The sequence below is a fragment of the Gouania willdenowi genome, chromosome 12 (assembly GCF_900634775.1).
Source record: "Gouania willdenowi chromosome 12, fGouWil2.1, whole genome shotgun sequence".
Lineage (NCBI taxonomy): Eukaryota > Metazoa > Chordata > Actinopteri > Blenniiformes > Gobiesocidae > Gouania > Gouania willdenowi.
Genome location: NC_041055.1, coordinates 8988738 through 9006134, shown reverse-complemented (window position 1 = coordinate 9006134; position 17397 = coordinate 8988738). Strand labels below are relative to the sequence as shown.

The following is a 17397-nucleotide window of genomic DNA, read 5'->3' as shown; positions in this document are numbered from 1 at the left end:
AGGTTAGAGACATGACCCTGTAGGATGGCCTTTCTCTTGTCTATATAAGCACTAGCTTGTTGGGAAACGTTTGAGAGTTTGCAATGATCTGGCCAGCTGCTCTCAGCAGGTTTTGACACCTTGTTTTTGGACTCTGATTGTACAATAAATGTCATAATATTTGCAATTTAGTTGTCCAAAAGATTTCTTCCACACCACCTTTTTTTGTCATCACCATCCACACCACCAGATGCAACTTCTTAAAGCAACCAACAGATGGCAGTACAACTCTACATATACAGTAGCTTTCATGTTTTGGCTCTGTTGTTATTTCTATTCTGCACAATTTAGCAATAACAGTTCGCCCACGAAAACTAAAATAAAACCACCCAAATGTGTGAGACAACACCACAACAGTTTTTTCAATAATCCCAGTATAATGAAATATGAATGCTCACCTAATTGGTTGATGTTGTTGTTTTAAAATGGCATAAAAACGTTTTTTTTATTAAAATAAAAATATTTAGTTAGAGGATGTAATGATCAAGCAGATGATAATCTGTCTCTTATAACCAAAGTATCTGTTCTGTTCTATCTTCAAGTGCACATTACAGAGTGCAGCATTTTACCTGGTGTCAGTGGGTGGATGAATGAGCCAGGAGAGTTAGTTCAACAAATTAAAATTAAAGAGCTAAAACAGCTTAAACTACAGACACAACATTGGATTTAAAAAAAAAAAAAAAGATCACATCATCTAAAGCAGAGATGGGCAACTTTTATCACAGCAGGGCCACAAAAAATGTGTTTGTTTGACTCGAGGGCCACATTATTAACATTCATGTCAGGGTTTAGATTAAAGACCAATCTGTGCATTAGCACAGGAAAAAAAAACAATGGGTTTGTGTTTTTTCAAGTCTTTTTGGCTAAAATTTTTGGTAGTCACATATTTGCATTATTTTTATTGTCATTTTGCACAGTTTTCTCTTATTTTGTGTGTTTTTGTTTTGCACTCATTTTGGGTTTTGTTTTTATTTTTTGCAAATTTCTCTAATTTTGTTGGTTTTTATTGCCATTATGTTTATTTTTGCCACCATTTATGAGAGTTTTACCTATTTTGCTGTCCTTTTGTGTTTATTTGTTATCCTTTTGTCAAGTATTCTTTCATTTAATGTGTTTTTGTTGTCATTTGGTACAATTTTCTCTAATTTTGTTGGCATTTTGTGTATTTTTGTTGTGTTCTAATACAATTTTATCTATTTTGCTGTCCTTTTGTGTATATTTGTTATCGGTTTGTTGAGTATTCTTTCATCTAATGTGTTAATGTTCTCGTTTGGTACAGTTTTCTTTGATTTTGTCGGTTTTTGTTGCCATGTTGTTTAGATTTGTTGTCATTTTGTGCAGTATTCACTCATTTAGTATGTTTTTGTTGTCATTGGTACAATTTCTGTCCTTTTGTGGGTTTTCATTGCCATTGTGTGTGTTTTTGTTATCCTTTGGTAGAGTTTTCGTTATAATTTTTTGCCATTATCGCTCCTTTTTGTTGTTGATGCTTTATGTGAATTTATGTTGATATTTTTTTTACCATTTCCTCTCATTTTGCATTTTTCTGTCATTTACTTTAAAGGCGGGACATACTTAGGCCAAGGGCAGCCAGTTTTCCATGTCTGATCTTAGGCATCTGTGATCTGTGCTGGAAAAGCAACACTTATGAAGAATAAAAAAAAGCCTATTCAATGTCACATTATTTAGGAACAGTTTATTCAACAGTAGATCCTCAATCATAAATAAATGCACACATCAAGTATTCCATATTAAAATCAGGACACATTTGTTTTGCCATTAATATACATATTTTCTTTTACATATTTAAAAGTCAAAACAGAGGATTGCCATTTCTCATGGAGCCTGAAGAGTATTGACAAAACCGAGACAGAACGCATGGATGGACAGTGAGACACACACATACACACACACACAGGGAGAGACCCCACAGAAGTGTACAAAGTATTGCATTTTTCACTGATTGGATTTCTTTTCTCTCAGTTTCTCTCCGTGTTTACAAAGTTACGTCAATCTGCAATACCATGATGTGCAAATCAACAGGTACAGTTACAGTATTGCATCACTTTAAAGTGCTACACAAAGAAAGACTGCGGACAATCAAAAACAGAAAATGCTCGAGTTCCCTTGTGTGAAAAGGCAATGCAGTACATTGGTATTGTCAGCGTTTTCCTTCAAGTGTCACACGCAGTGAAAAACTAACGGTCAGCTGTAAAAGCGACGTATGCAGGAAGTGAAATGATGAGATATTGCGAGTGCAGGGCGTGACATGACTTGTGCTTTGAAAGTCTCATTATTACAGGAAACATGGAATGCTGACACAACATGACTTCACTGTACTTTTAAGGTTGGATCCTAAATTACAGATAAACAGAGCAATCAGAAAATCGCTAAATAATATTCTTAAAGTATTGGACGTCTTGTAAATAACTTTAAAAAAGAGAAAGAAAAATCAACACTGTTGAAAAACATTTCTTTTAAAAAGTGAAAGATGGCAAACCAACCGTGAACCCAACGCTCTGCACGAAACATGAGGTACACTTTTTTTGGAAGACTGTGTCCACATTTTGTTTTTATATAAACATAATCACTAAAAGTCCATGTTTTTATACCTCAAAGAGCGGAAACCTGCAGGTATAAAAGGTTCCTCAGCTTGTAGTGCAGAGTCACTTGATTGTTTGGTATAAAAGCGTGTGTGTGTGTGTGTATTAAAAGGTTTTCATATCCTGCCAGGATGCTGAGTTCTTAAATGAAGAAGTATCGACATTAAAACCAGTACTCAAGGCCCGGACTTGAGATTTTCCATTAAAACCAGAGGAGACCAGCACTGAACTGTTATTCATCTTCATGAATAACAGATAAGGTGAAACGCTGAGAACTGTTCCTGATTAATTCATATTGTAATTTGCTTTCAAACATTTAGCGTTAGCTCACTGATTGGAAATCTTTTCTGGTGCCTTTTGTGTCAGACACCTGAAAATACTCATTTATCGCCTCATTCTCCCCAATTTTTCAGGTATATAAAATAATTCTCGACCTATCAGTGGTTTTTAAATACATACAGATTTTTTATTTTTTTTTTGCAATAATTTAACTAAACAAATTTGTCAAGATTTGCCATTTCTGCATGTTGTGCTTTGGAAGAATTGCAAACACCTTGTTTTTGTCTGTGAAATGTTTTTTTTTTTTAAAAAAACTACAATTAAAGAGAAATTGCTCTGTATTGATTTTTCTGGTCTTGGTGCACTTTGGTCTCAGATGTTGTGGTTTATTGAGTACAACTAACGCTAACTTTTTGTAGCTCGATGCTTTCATCCATAGGCGGATTCTCTTCAACGACACTTTTATAAACTTGTTGTTCTCTCACTTCCTCCAGATGCTGCTTTATGCTTTATCCTGTGTTCCTAATGTTAATCCAACCGATCAAATATAACGTGCACATATAAAGATCAGTCGTTTCCTAATTCTGGCCCCGTGTTTCATGTATTTATCGTTGAGTAGCAGGAGGAGCGATTGAGCTGAAGTCGGGAGACGGAGAAAGAAAGAAGAAATAGAAAAGGATGTAAAGGATGAAGACAGGAAGCTCCGCTCACTGAAGAGGTTCCTGCTTTCCATCACTGTCCCTCTCTCTCTTTCTTCCATCCCCTGCTCTTTTTCTGGGCAACAGGAGGGAAAGTCAAAAAGAGGAATAAGAGCGGATGCTTAAAATTCTTCCTTCCTTCCTGTGGCCATCTCCTTTCCAAAAAAGACCTGGCGTCTCCATGGCAACAGCCCCCTGTCTTCATACTGAGCCTATTCAGTTGGTAGTCATCAGTGTGTGTGTGTGTGTGTGTGTGTGTGTGTGTGGGCGAAGAGCTCCAGCTTTACATCGTTACCTTGTTGCTTTTCCAAGAAGGAATAAAAATAAATAAAGTCAGTTATTATTGGTCCGTTTGAGTGGATGTCGTGTTTATTGGAACGAATAATTGGCTGGCTTGTGAAATTTGTCCACGTTTCCCATCGTTCAGTCTGAGTTTTGATCAGGCACCTCGACGTGTGTTCCAATCCCTGCCCTGAAAGCATGTTTAGACACTAAAGAAGTGGTCGGGACCCGTTGAGCTGGACCAACCCAGTCCGTGCTCGTTCAGCGTCCATCAGCAGCCCGGCGACGTGGTCAGAGGACTGTGGTGCAAGTAGGCGGGGTTCACCACAGAAACTGGAAAGTTAAAGATAAAAGGAGAGGTGGGCGTGGCCGTCGACGTGTGGCCGGGCGTCGGTTTGGGCGCGAGGAGCGGGCTCGCCGTCGCTGCAGCCTCGGCGGCGCAGGACGTGGCGAGGAGCTGAGATTCGAACTGCAGAAGTTGGCCCATGAAACTGAAGTTTGGGGAGATGATGCTGCGCCGTCGGCGTACGAACTCAAAGGCTTCGTCCAAACGCACACGTTTCCTCTTCATCAGGTACGCCAGGCAGATGGTGGCAGAGCGGGAAATGCCGGCCTGACAGTGAACCAGCACGCGTCCAGTGGAGTCTCGCACTGAATCTGTGAAGGCAGAAAAAAACGCAGGACGTTAGGATAAGTTTTTATTCTCACTAGAGCTGCAACTGATGATTATTTTCATGGTCAATAAATTATTTGATTAATCAGTTGTGTTTTTCAAACACAGTTTATGTACAAAGCACATTTAAACCCTGCTTAAGCGGATTAAACTGAAATAAAGGTGTCTCTCACGCACAAACGCACGCAAGTCATACACAAACACTGAAGTGCGCTCACACACAAACACTCATGGTGCGCGCACACACAAACACTTTGCGCGTGCGCACGCAAACACTCGTTCTCCGCAGACACAAACACTCGTGGTGCGCGTGCACACAAACATTCCGCGTGCGCACACAAACACTCGTTCTCCGCAGACACAAACACTCGTGGTGCGCGTGCACACAAACACTCGCGGTGTGTGCGCACAAACACTCGTGGTCCACACACACAAACACTCCTGCGCACACACACAAACACTCGTGGTCCGCGCGCACACACAAACACTCGTGGTGCGCGCGCACACACAAACACTCGTGGTGCGCGCGCACACACAAACACTCGTGCACGCGCGCACACAAAGCTCTGCAGGTGAGGCAAATGGCTCTGCATCATGGTCAGTAAATCCCATAAATCCCACAACGCAACAAATCGATAATGAAATTTGCTGTCACCGCTTTTAATAGTCGACTTTTATGGATTCGATCACTCACTGCCACATCCCTTTGACTTTCTTTACTGGCAGATGATCATCTGTGCGCCAACTTTCATCATACGGTACCTTCAATACTACACTATGTTGTTATTTGAGCTCATTTATCTTCTTTAGCTACGTGTTGCTTTTACATTTTTTTTAAATCTGTCATACGCTTTTATCCTTTACTGTACTTTATGTACTTGTGACTGCATCATGGGTTTTTCAGATTATTTTATAGACTATTTTATTATTGTCCATTGCAGGGACGTCAAACTCATTTTAGTTCAGGGGCCAAATATGGAGCAGTTCATCTTAAATGAGCCGCAGATTTTAGGCAGAAAAAAATTGTAATTTAATCATTATTGTGCTCTCGTTTGCACTTCTACATATAAATAAATGATAAAATATGTACGGCACTCATAATATCAAAGAAATAAGTGACAGATAGTCAATTTCAATTTATTAGGTTTTGTGACCCTTTTTTATGTAATTTGGGAAAAGTTTGTGGAATCCTTTGAGGAAAATTGCAGGATTTTGGAAAAATTGAGAGTTCTTTTAAGAGTCTGACATTAAAAATGACTGTCATCGTGTGATATAAGCGTGGGAAAAATGTGAGCCCTGCTGATAATGTGGAGTTTCATTGAATTTGTGCATTCATTTGGAGATATCTACAACTGAACTAGTTAATAATTGACACAATGATTTATGGTTTCTCTGACTTTTCTTGCTTGCTGCCGTGGGCCGATTTGGATGATCTCAAGGGCCGGATTTGGCCCCCGGGCCTTGAGTTGGACAAGTGTGGCCTATTGTTTTGTGCTGCAGCTTATCTTGACCAAGACGCTTGTTAAAAAGAGATTATTAATCTCTCTACTGTGGTTCTTTTAGTAAAATAAAGGTTGTTATAATAATTACAATAATAATAATAAAAAAACAAACTTGTCTGAGAGTTCTGGCAAAAATAATTGTTGGTTTGTCAAAAATATTTTGGGCAAAAATGTAGGAGTGCACTAAACTAGGAAAATTATTAAATAATAAGAGTTTCAAATTTTAATGTCTGCTGTAATATGATTATTATGAAAATATGATACATATATATTAAAAAAGGAGATGCAGTGTTTTGAGTTTGGGGTTAAAAACAGAGTGAAAATTTCTGTCGTCTATGGAAAGCCTTTCTGCTGTTGTCCTCCAACAAAATGTTTTAGCAGTAAAATGTAAAGGCAGTGATAGAAATTAGGATAATTAAGATATAAAAAAAAACTGATTTTTACAGCAGTCTGTGCACACTTAGAGAATATTGTATTTAATACGTTTTTTGGCACACTGATTTAATAGAATTTAAAAAAAAAAAGAATAAATCCAACCTAATAAGTGACACATTATAGATGCAAGCAAACTACAACAGATGCCCTGAGACACTTCGCTGTCCAATCATCACTTCGACTCCTACACACTTTGAAGCTTCGTCCCTTCACGCCGTCACACACAGACACCAACACGTTGGGACAAAGTGAAAAACCCACATGTGCCAAACTTGAGTCATCAGCCTCGCTCGCGTTCACACGTCTTCCTCTCCTTCTGCTGTTCTGCGTATGTTTGAAACTAAGCTGATAATAAAAAAATGCAATGTATAAAAATAAAAAAAAATGAGTGAGGCTGATGGATTCATGTACGCTTAAATAATACCATTTCCTCGACAGATTTTGCAACCGGAACAAATATAAATCCATCATAGATGCATTGTCTGTGTTTTCTTCCTTTCCTCCTCAACATCTCACAAACAGACAGACCTCAGGTAACGTTAGCATCTTGTTACCCGATAACAGTGGATGAGTCAGAGTCACACCAGCACCTGCACACAAACCACAGCACATGCACTCAGAAAGAAAGAAAGCCCACACGTCTCTGCACCCGCACAGCAGAGCTCACTAAAGACAACAACAAGCAGCAGCAGCACCGTCACTCATCCATTAATCACTTCCAATGCACTCTACTTTAGATACATCTACAGACAGAATGTTCAGTAATTCACTAACAGGACATTAGGCACAGTTTGTGACAGAAACGATTTACAGTTATTTTCCTGCCATCGGCAAATGGCGGCCCGTCTAATTTTGTGTGAGCCCAAAGTAAAAGCACAAAAACAGATACACAAGATACACAAAAGGATAATAAAAATGCACAAAATGACTCCAGAAACACATACAAATGAGAGAAAACTACACAAAAGCAGATAAGACTTCAAAGACACAAAATAATGAAAACAGAAATTGACTCAATCCAAATCAACAGAAATAGACAAAATGACAGAAGAATACACATAAAGACAACAATCATAAATATAAATGACCACACGCGCGCACGCACGCGCACACAAAATAACACAAAGATAACAATTATATATAAAAATGACTCAAAAAACTCCAACATGACAACAAAAATGCACAAAAACTCCCAAAACACACAAAAAAAGAGAAAACTACACAAAAGCGCAAAAAATAAATAAAAAAATACAAAAAAGTAGGGCTGGGCGATATGGCCTTTTATAAATACCGCGATATTTTTAGGCCATGTCACGATACACGATATATATCTCGATATTTTGCATTACCCTTGAATTAACACTTTGATGTACAAAATCACACCAGTATGATGATTCTTTATGTCTACATTAAAACATTCTTGATCATACTGCATTAATATATGCCAATTTTAAACTTTCATGCAAAAAAGGGGATATCACAACTAAGTCAAAGTTGACATAACTGTATTTATTAAACAGTGAGTGGCTCAAACATAAAATTGTCAACAGAAAGTGCACGTTCTGTGCAAAATTGTCACAGAGACATTTCAAAACAAGACATTAGTGCAGGATGCAACTCACATGGCATTTCAAAACACAAAATTAAAGTGCACTTTTTGTACATAATGCCACTACAATATTTTAAAAACAAATAGTGCCCTTTTGTGCATGTTGTCATTAAGATGACATTTCAAAACAACACTAAATTTAAGTGCACCTTTTGTGTATAATGCCACTAAGATATTTAAAAAAAAAAAAAATTAAAAAAAAAAAAAAAAAAAAAAGTCCGCGAGTTTAACGGTATGGTCATTTTCAACACCGCACAGACTACAAGCTGCGATATATCGAGTATATTCGATATATCGCCCAGCCCTACAAAAAAGACTTAAAAACACACAAAATGACAGAAAAATACACAAAAGGATGATAGAAATTAACTCCAAAAATCCAAAACAGAAATGCACAAAAAAAAACTCCAAACACACTCACACACACACAATGATAGAAAAATACACATAAAGACAACAATTAAACAGATAAATGACTCAAAAAAAAAAAAAGACAGCAAAAATGCACAAAATGACAGAAATACACAATGACAACAAAAATACAAAAAAAAATGACAGAACAATATACAACAGGACAGCAAAAATACACACGTCTGAAAAAACCCCAAAATGACAACAAAAATGACTCCAAAAACAGACAAAATAACCACAAAAATACAGAAAAAAAGAGAAAAACGGACACCAAATATACAACATTAACACACAAACTAAATAACATGAATGTTCATAATGTGACCTTCGCATCAGAATCATATTTTTGTGATAACAGAAGCCCATCTCTGTGCTACACTGTACAGGTGTAAATGTAATGAATAACAAAGGCTAATGAATAGTAGTTTAAATGTAAGGAGAGCAGAATCACTAACCTATGAACTCAATGGCCTCCAGGAACCAGCAGCTTATGTCTTCTTTATGGTTGTCCTCCACTGGGATACACTTGTACTGGTAAGCCCCCTCAAAATGGTTGGGACAGTCTGCCGACACATTCAACAAGGCTGAGATCCCAATGCTGTCCAGGACCTCCTTCTTCGAGGCGTGGAGCGCACTGCCCAGGTAAAGGAACGGGAGGATCTCAACAGGGCCGCCCTGAACACAAACAAACAACATCTCTGATGATGACCCAAGTACATTTCAACCCAGAACCAGTTTGATGGTTGGAGACACAGACAGAGAAATTAATATTTCATTGATTAGCAGGCGCTACATGACCCCGTTTGAATACTTTATGAATCACGTTAGTAATGCATCCGGTTTGCTTGTTTATTCTCACTTTGATGAAAAATGCTGAACACAGGAACACATTTGCTGGTTTCTGTTCAAAGTAGAGTTCAAATCACTTCTGAAACATGTCAAACTGTCAGTGTGTTAAAAAAAAATATTCACTTCCAAAGCACTTAAAAAATGATGCAACCTTTTTTCTAAATGCTAGTGCAAATGTTCACAGAAGGTACAAAAATATTTGAAAATATTTTTCTTTAAATTCTTTTTTTTGTCATCTTTTTTCTACTAATTTGCATGTTTTTTTTTTAAAGTCGTTTTGTGCATTTTCTTTTTTTTTTTTTGATATTTTCTCAAATATGTGTTGCCGATTTGTGCATTTTTAAAACATTTTGAGTATTTCAGTATTCGATTTGTGTGGTTTTCTGTAATTTTGTTGACATTCTGTGTGTCTTTGCAGTCATTTGTGTTGTTGTTTTGTGTGTTTGTTTTGTCTTAAGTCAGCTATCATGTTCAATCTTGAATAATAATTAATGGGGATTTGTTTTCAGGGCAGAATTAAATCAATTGGAGGGTCGCATGTGGCCCCTGGACCGCCAGATGCCCATTTCTGCTGTAAAGGACTTCAATGTAATGAAGTTGAGTCTAATGGCTATGACTAGGATTTATTTAGGGGAAAACAATAGAAGCAAACAAATCCGCGTATCATTCGTTCATTAGTTTTTCATTATGTAACAAAAACATGAAAAATGAAAAAAAAAAAAAACACTAATTATTTGATATTTGTATCAAAAACCAAAATGAAAAAACGGAAAACGCATTGTTTTTCAAATTCAAACTCTTTTGCTTCAGTACAGAAAACGAAAAACTAACACCTTTATTCATTTTCTTCATTACCGATTAGCCAAAGTACGTGACCCGGAAGTGTACTCTCATCCAACGCTAACGGCTATGCTAACGGCAGTGCGGCGTGACAAGATCGCTGCTTCCAACTCCTCACGGACATTTAGGAGGATTTAGAGACTCCTAAGTGTTGCAGAACTAAAGATATCTCGGAATGTGTAATGCTTCACTTCCGGGTCTCGTATTTTAAAAATCGGTAATGGAGAAAACGAATAAAGGTGTTAGTTTTCCGTTTTCTGTACTGAAGCAAAGGAGCTTGAATTTGAAAAACATGGCGTTTTCCATTTTTTAATTTTGGTTTTGGAAACAAATATCAAATAATAAGTGTTTTTTTTCATTTTTCATGTTTTTGTTACATAATGAAAAACAAATGAACGAATGATACACAGATTCAAACAGACTGTCTGATTCCAAACTCAATAACACATTTAATCTCACTTAACTTATAAAATCCTACACTCCTAAAAAAAAAAAAAAAAAAAAAAAAAGCCACTCCTTCAGATGTCAAAGGTCTAAAAGGGTTGAATGATCGTTGACGTGAGGACTTTTCGTCTCTTCCTCTGGTTACATGAGGTCAGCTGCTCATCAGTCTAAACCGGCAGTGAAACATCGACAAAAGCTGTGTGTTTATGTCACAGCTGCTGATGAACCGGGTACTGACACAGCATCAGGAAGTGATCGATACTGCTAACAGCAGTGAAAGAGGGGGTGTGTGTGTGTGGGGCACACTAAGCCCTTTCAGCTGCTGCACTGTAGTCCTCATGCTACGGCAGGAAATTACAATACATCTCAGATTATCTCACACCTGATCGTATGGCAGAGTCTATTCTAAAAGTCTAAGTCAACATACACAGGCTGCTACTGTTCTAGACAATTCCTCACGCATTCCACGCCAATTTAAACCAAGGAACATGTGACTGCGAGCGCTTCCTGACAATTTCAGACAACGAGCCTCTCATCAGCCAAATCAGGCCACCAGAAGTGCTGCTTTAGACTGATTCAAACACAGAATAAACCTAACTCATGTTGTGTGTACTGTGTGGATGGTTGGGCTCAAAAACTAAAGAAATAACTTTCTTTTTATTTCTGTTTTTGCTTTGCATCGTTGGGGGAAAAAAAATGATTGAAATACTCGTGGTTTGTATGGGCAGGATTATAAGTGGGAGATGATGGTTTATGTAAGATTGACATGAGTTTCATCCTCAAAGCGTCCCTCAAAAAATAAATGACTAAAAATACACAAAATGTGTACGTATTAACATTAAATCATGGGAAAAATACACAATAGACAACTAAAGTAATCACAACGATTAAAAAACACAGCACAAATACACAAAATGACTTCATAAACACCATGAAACATACATAGAAGACAACTAAATAAATGAAAATGACAAAAAAAAAACCACACAAAACAGAAAATTATTTTTCTGTTATTTTGTTGTTGTAAAATACACAAAACGAGTCCATAAACACATATGAAACCACAGAAAATACTAAAATAATCAAAATGACTAAAAAACACACACAAAATAACAACAAAATTACACAAACTGAGAACAACAGAAAAAAAAATGACAAACGACACAAAACGGCAACAAAAATACATAAATTGACCTGGAAAACACACAAAACAACAACAAATACACATAGAATGAGAATTAATACACAAAACAACAACATAAACACACAAACCCTTTGTTTTTCCGGTGTTTCTGCTCAGATTGGTCAGTAGTCTTAACTGTTTGTTGATATGTGGCCCTCGGACCAGACAATCACATTTTTTGGGGCCTGCTGTGATAATTGTTGTCCATCTGTCATATATTTATTAAGAAACACTGGTGTATAGACTGGTTCATCAGATGGTTAAACAGGTGAGTAACTGGTTGAAACCAGTGGTCGTACCTTTGGATGGGATGCTGGGTTTGTTGGTGCTAAAAGAGGCTTTACAGAAAATAGCATTTGGCTCGATTAACTGGTTTATTTAGATTCACACATGTAATATTTAGTTCACACAGAAGGTAATGATGAAGAGGTCGGTGGGTTTATCAACACGTTGACAATGAGCAGATGTTAATTGTGTGGAATCACGTTTTTTTTTTAACCTGATCATTGTGCGGCGTTCCACAGGATGAGCAGGACGAGTCCACACTGGACTGGCTGCTGAGCGGAGGTAAGGATTTGGTCTTCAAACAATACTCGGGGTACTCGCTAAAAAACTTGTCATAGCCCCCTGAAACATAAAACAACAAAATACATCCTGATTACTCCATCAGCCGTTTAATGAGAGCTAAACTATTGAAATGTGGTGAGGAACACACATGGAGAAAGATGCACAGTATTCACAACGTGTAAAAAAACAAATTCACGTTCTGAAACAGAGAAAGCATTCTGATCCGTTTTAGAAAAAATATCTCTCTCTATTATTTCCAATCGAGAACCATGCCTTGCATTAGGGCTGGGCGATTTTGTTTTAAAAAGAAAAAAATTTTGAGTTTCGATTCGATTTTTTTTTTTTTTTTTTCAATGCACTTAAAAATGGCTGAAAACATCAGCTATATTGTCAAAAGTGCAACGTTATTGCTGTGATTGTCCTCAAGAGTTAAAATGCATGGAACAATCCCAAAATAAAAACGTAAATGAGGCTCTGTCATTCAACAATTTCAAGCCTTAACCCAGGTTTAAGCAAAAGTGCAACAGCAACTTCACAGTAGCTTAAATTTTATGATTAAGAAATCAAATAACTACATATTTTATAACATACAACACTACAATTAAAAATAATAATAAACTCTTCCCTTAGCATCTCAGCATAGCGTGAATAAAACATTAAACATGCCTGTGGCACACATATAGCTACTCAAAGAGGGGGCTGGCCTCATATCGCGCAACGGTAACCCACAAGGACGGAATGCGAAAAAGTCTGAAAAAATTGTGGTGGGGAAAATGTGCAAAATAAAAATCGTTTTCATCTACAAATTCGATAAATCGATTAAAAGAATTTTTCGCCCAGCCCTTGCGCCGTATTTGTCACCGATTGAATGTCTAGAACTGGGGCGTCAAACACATTTTAGCTCAGGGGCCAAATACAAAGTGGTTTGATGCCGATACCGATATTTTTCCATCAGTCTTAGCTGATGACCGATACAGACTGCCAATATTTGGAGCCGATACTACTTTTGCTCGCTCAATTTACATCATAAAAATTACACAATGATGATAAGAAATGGTACATGTCCTTATTTTTAGAAAAAGGAACATATATTGAAATTAGAAAAGGTAAGGTAGAACGACAACAAGTAAAAAAATATTTAACAAATATTAAAAGCAGGTGATGTAGAACAAGAACAAGTAAAAAATTATTCTGCTCTCTGTAAATAATGAGGATCGGTGAATGCAGCAGCACGCATCGGCCGATGCCGATAGACGTAAAAAATGCAAAAATCGGCCGACGTATCGGTCTATCATTAATCGTAGCTTAAGGAAGTGTGAGCAGTCCGATCATGTCAGAGTGTTGGTCCATACAGTGTGAGAACATGAATCGTGAACTGCGCACATTCGGGCTCTGCAATTGAGTTGCACGGTTTGAGCTGGAGCTGGGTACAATGACTGAAAATATCGCAGTGTATCCCAGCCTTTAGTCGTCTAAACAGAGGAAGACGATGAAATGAAAAGAAACGGTAAAGTGTGAAATGATGTAGAATTAGGTAAACTCCGGAAAATGTTGTAGCTGCCAATGGTAGGCCGTAGAGGAGGATAAGAACACTATGTCTCATCTACATTCAGAGACCATAACACAAAGTCCTCCAAGCTGCTGCGACCTGTCTTTGCAAACCATGGATTTGGGAACAATTTAATCATCGCTGCGATGGATGTTTTTTTTTATTAAACATCTGCAGACTGGATGCTGTTGTCTGCACCTCATCATCATTGGATTTGTACAAAAAAAAAAATGCGCCACAGCTTGCAGCAGCTCAGGTTTTCTGTTTTCAGGGAAGTGTGGGATGTCTTTTTTGAGTTCTTACCCTCCATGATCAGTCTTTTACCCCAATACAGATTTAATATGAGGATCATGTAGTCTAGTGTGTGTGTGTGTGTGTGTGTGTGTGTGTTTTTGTGGGTCCGGTTTGATGTGGCTTCTACGCAACAGCATTACCTCATTCATTCTGCTTTCAGCCATTGGTCTGTTTGTTCATGTGTAGCTCCAAGACAGACTCTCCATATGAATCCCACGCATGCTGACATTTTAATCTGTTTGTATCAAAAAATTATAATTGATACATATATATATAGCTGTTTATTAAAATGCCATATGGTAAATATTAGGTTAGAAAAAAAGACAATATTTATTTTTTTATTTTCTGGTAATAATCTTTGTTGATCAAATTTAAACTACTCATATATAGGGTTAATGGTAGAAAACATCAGCACACCATATGCCCGGACCAGTTTTATTAGAATATCATCTACGCTTCACTATTAAACTGCCTAAATAAACGATTGTCAAATCAATCCCCATAAAATAAAAATGTCAGTGTATTTCAATATTTTTTGTGCTGAAATTAGTTGAAAATATTGTATATAGCATTGGCCATCCCTTACAATTATTATCATTGTGAGTATTATTAATAGTATTTTTAATAAACGTAATTTTTCTCTAGTGTCCTTGGTGTGAAGCCGTTTCTCCTTGCTGCTGCAATTTCCCAACAATGGGAAGAAAAGATATATTAACTATCTTATTCCTATAAAATGTCCTCCGTTTATTGTTTTTTAGGACTAGTTTATAAAAAGGGACAGATATAAATGAAACATGTAATAAGCTATGATCAGGGTGTGTTTTAGTATAGGGGGAGAGAAGAACTGGGCTACCTTTGAGCAGGTACATGTCCGTGTCCTGGGAGTCCGAGCACAGGGCGGTGAGCACCAGCGTTAAGGTGCTGTCCTCCTTCACCATGTCCAGCTCCGGGGTCCTCTCATCGTACAGAACCACCGCAGAATACAAGCCTGAGCGCAGGCGACCCCGCACCTCCTCGTCCCCGGCCAAGACCTGGTCCAGGCGGAGCGCGGTGCCCTTGGCCCGGCGGCGGACGATGGTGTTGCAGCGGGCGTTGACGGAGCCCCGGATGTGTCCCGCGTTGAAGGCCAGGAAGGAACGGCAGTCCAGCACCAGGCACTTGGCTCCGTCGTCCTTCAGGAGTCGCTTCAGCACCGTGCACTCCATCTCGCACAGCTCGTCCATGGCACGCAGGATTCGGGTTCTTGTTCGCGGCTGAGTTGATGTCCCTGGGCCACCTCCAGAAGCACCGGAGCAGACGCACTGATTTACCCGCTCAGCATCACCCCTGTGCCGGCTCACCACTGCTCAGCCTGTCGGATCTCAGCTCTCTCTGGGACACGGTCCTTCCTCTCCCTTTTTTATCAATGATGCAGCACGTCACGGCGGAGGTGACGTCAACTCAGAGCAGCCAATCAACAGGCGCCATTCACTCACCCGCTGTTCATTCACTGAAATCTGTCAATAAAAGATAGAAATCAATAAAAATAATATATTTACACTATTATAATGACATAATACAACACAATACAACACAATATCACCCGAAAATTAATAGGTATATACACAAAATAGACCAGTTTAACCCTCCAGCCAAATTTGACTATTTAACTCATTCAGTGCCAGCCATTTTCAGGATTTCTACCCCCCTCAGTGCCAGCCGTTTTAGAGCATTTTGACTGATTTTTAAAAACTGTTTTAGTGACTTTGAAGCAATTATTATTATTATTATTATTATTATTATTATTATTAATAATAATAATAATAATAATAATATTATTATTACTATTATTTAGGGACACCTCAACATTAGTTTCCTTCTATAAAACTACAAAAACAACACTGAGACTGGGCTTTTGATGGCATTATTATTATTTTGCTATCTGTGCCAGAGTTGAATTGATTTCTTACCGTAATTTGGCCTTCCTCCAAGTCTGTCCCCCGTTCGTTCTCCACACTCAAACATAACTTTAAAAACACAAAATAATATCGAACGTACACAAAACACATGTAAAACACAAAGTGACAACAAAAATGCACAAAATGGCTCCAGAAACCCCCCAAATATTGAAAACAAAACCAAAAATACAATAATACAATGCAACTTCAAAAGGACAGTGAAATTACAAAAAAAAATCCCCCCCAAAAACATACCAAATAACTCTACAGACACAAAATGACAACAAATATACACAGAAAGACTCATAAAACTCAAAATGACAAGACACCCCATAAAAAATGACTTCAAAAACAACCAAAATGACAACAAAAAACCTGAAAATATACATTATGACTCCAAAAACACACAAAAGGACAGAAAAATACACATAATGATGACAAAAAATATACACAAACTTCCTCCACAACACAGACGTGACAGAAAAACACACAAACCCTTTGTTGTTACCTGTGTTTATAATGAATGTTTATAATGTGACGTAAGATAATCACATTTTCATGGCCCCCGTTGTGATAACAGTTGCCCATCTCTGCTATGAATAGACACTATTAATTCACTCTTCCCAACTATTAAAAATAATTACATCACACATCAACATTTAATCTCATAATAAAAGAAGAAAAAAATGTGTGTGTTTGTGCGTGTGAGTGCATGCGTGCACGTGTGTGTGCGGAGTGTAATCTTACAAGCGGATGTAATTTGCATCTTCCATCACAATCTACACAAGTGTGCTCAGGTATTTGCATGTTAATATAATTACCATGGTAACAAGAAAAAAGACAGAGGGGATGGGAGTGAGAGAGTGAGACATTAGACATGCACAGGATAAGAGTGGCAGACACTCCAAGAGAGCACGAGGAGGGAAGTTCAGGGAGAAGTAAAATCCCATGAGTTCCTCTTAAATCATGGGATTTAGCTTTTCTTACACATTGTGTGATCACATCAATTTGTGCCTCTGAGGCGTGCCTTAAACATTTTAGGTTTTTAACCAAAATACACGAGTTCAATGTTATCATCTGATCCAATACCACAATCTAGAGATGAAGTGATTGAGCATGCCCAGACTTTTGTTGTGAATGACGATTGGTGCCATTGTGCAGAGCAGCATAACCTGCACTTTATTGGCTGTACCATGTGTTTAA

General features: G+C 37.8%; 1 protein-coding gene across 1 annotated transcript; it reads right to left on the bottom strand.

The window, feature by feature from the left end:
- Positions 1 to 1720: 1720 nt before the first annotated feature.
- dusp4 (dual specificity phosphatase 4) lies at positions 1721 to 16295 on the bottom strand. Its single transcript, XM_028463528.1, has 5 exons — positions 16207 to 16295; positions 15111 to 15753; positions 12347 to 12474; positions 8987 to 9206; positions 1721 to 4558 (listed from the first exon to the last, which is right to left on the bottom strand). Exons 2-5 carry the CDS (start codon positions 15478 to 15480, stop codon positions 4173 to 4175), a joined length of 1104 nt encoding a protein of 367 aa, XP_028319329.1. The 5' UTR covers positions 15481 to 15753; positions 16207 to 16295; the 3' UTR covers positions 1721 to 4172.
- Positions 16296 to 17397: the final 1102 nt, after the last annotated feature.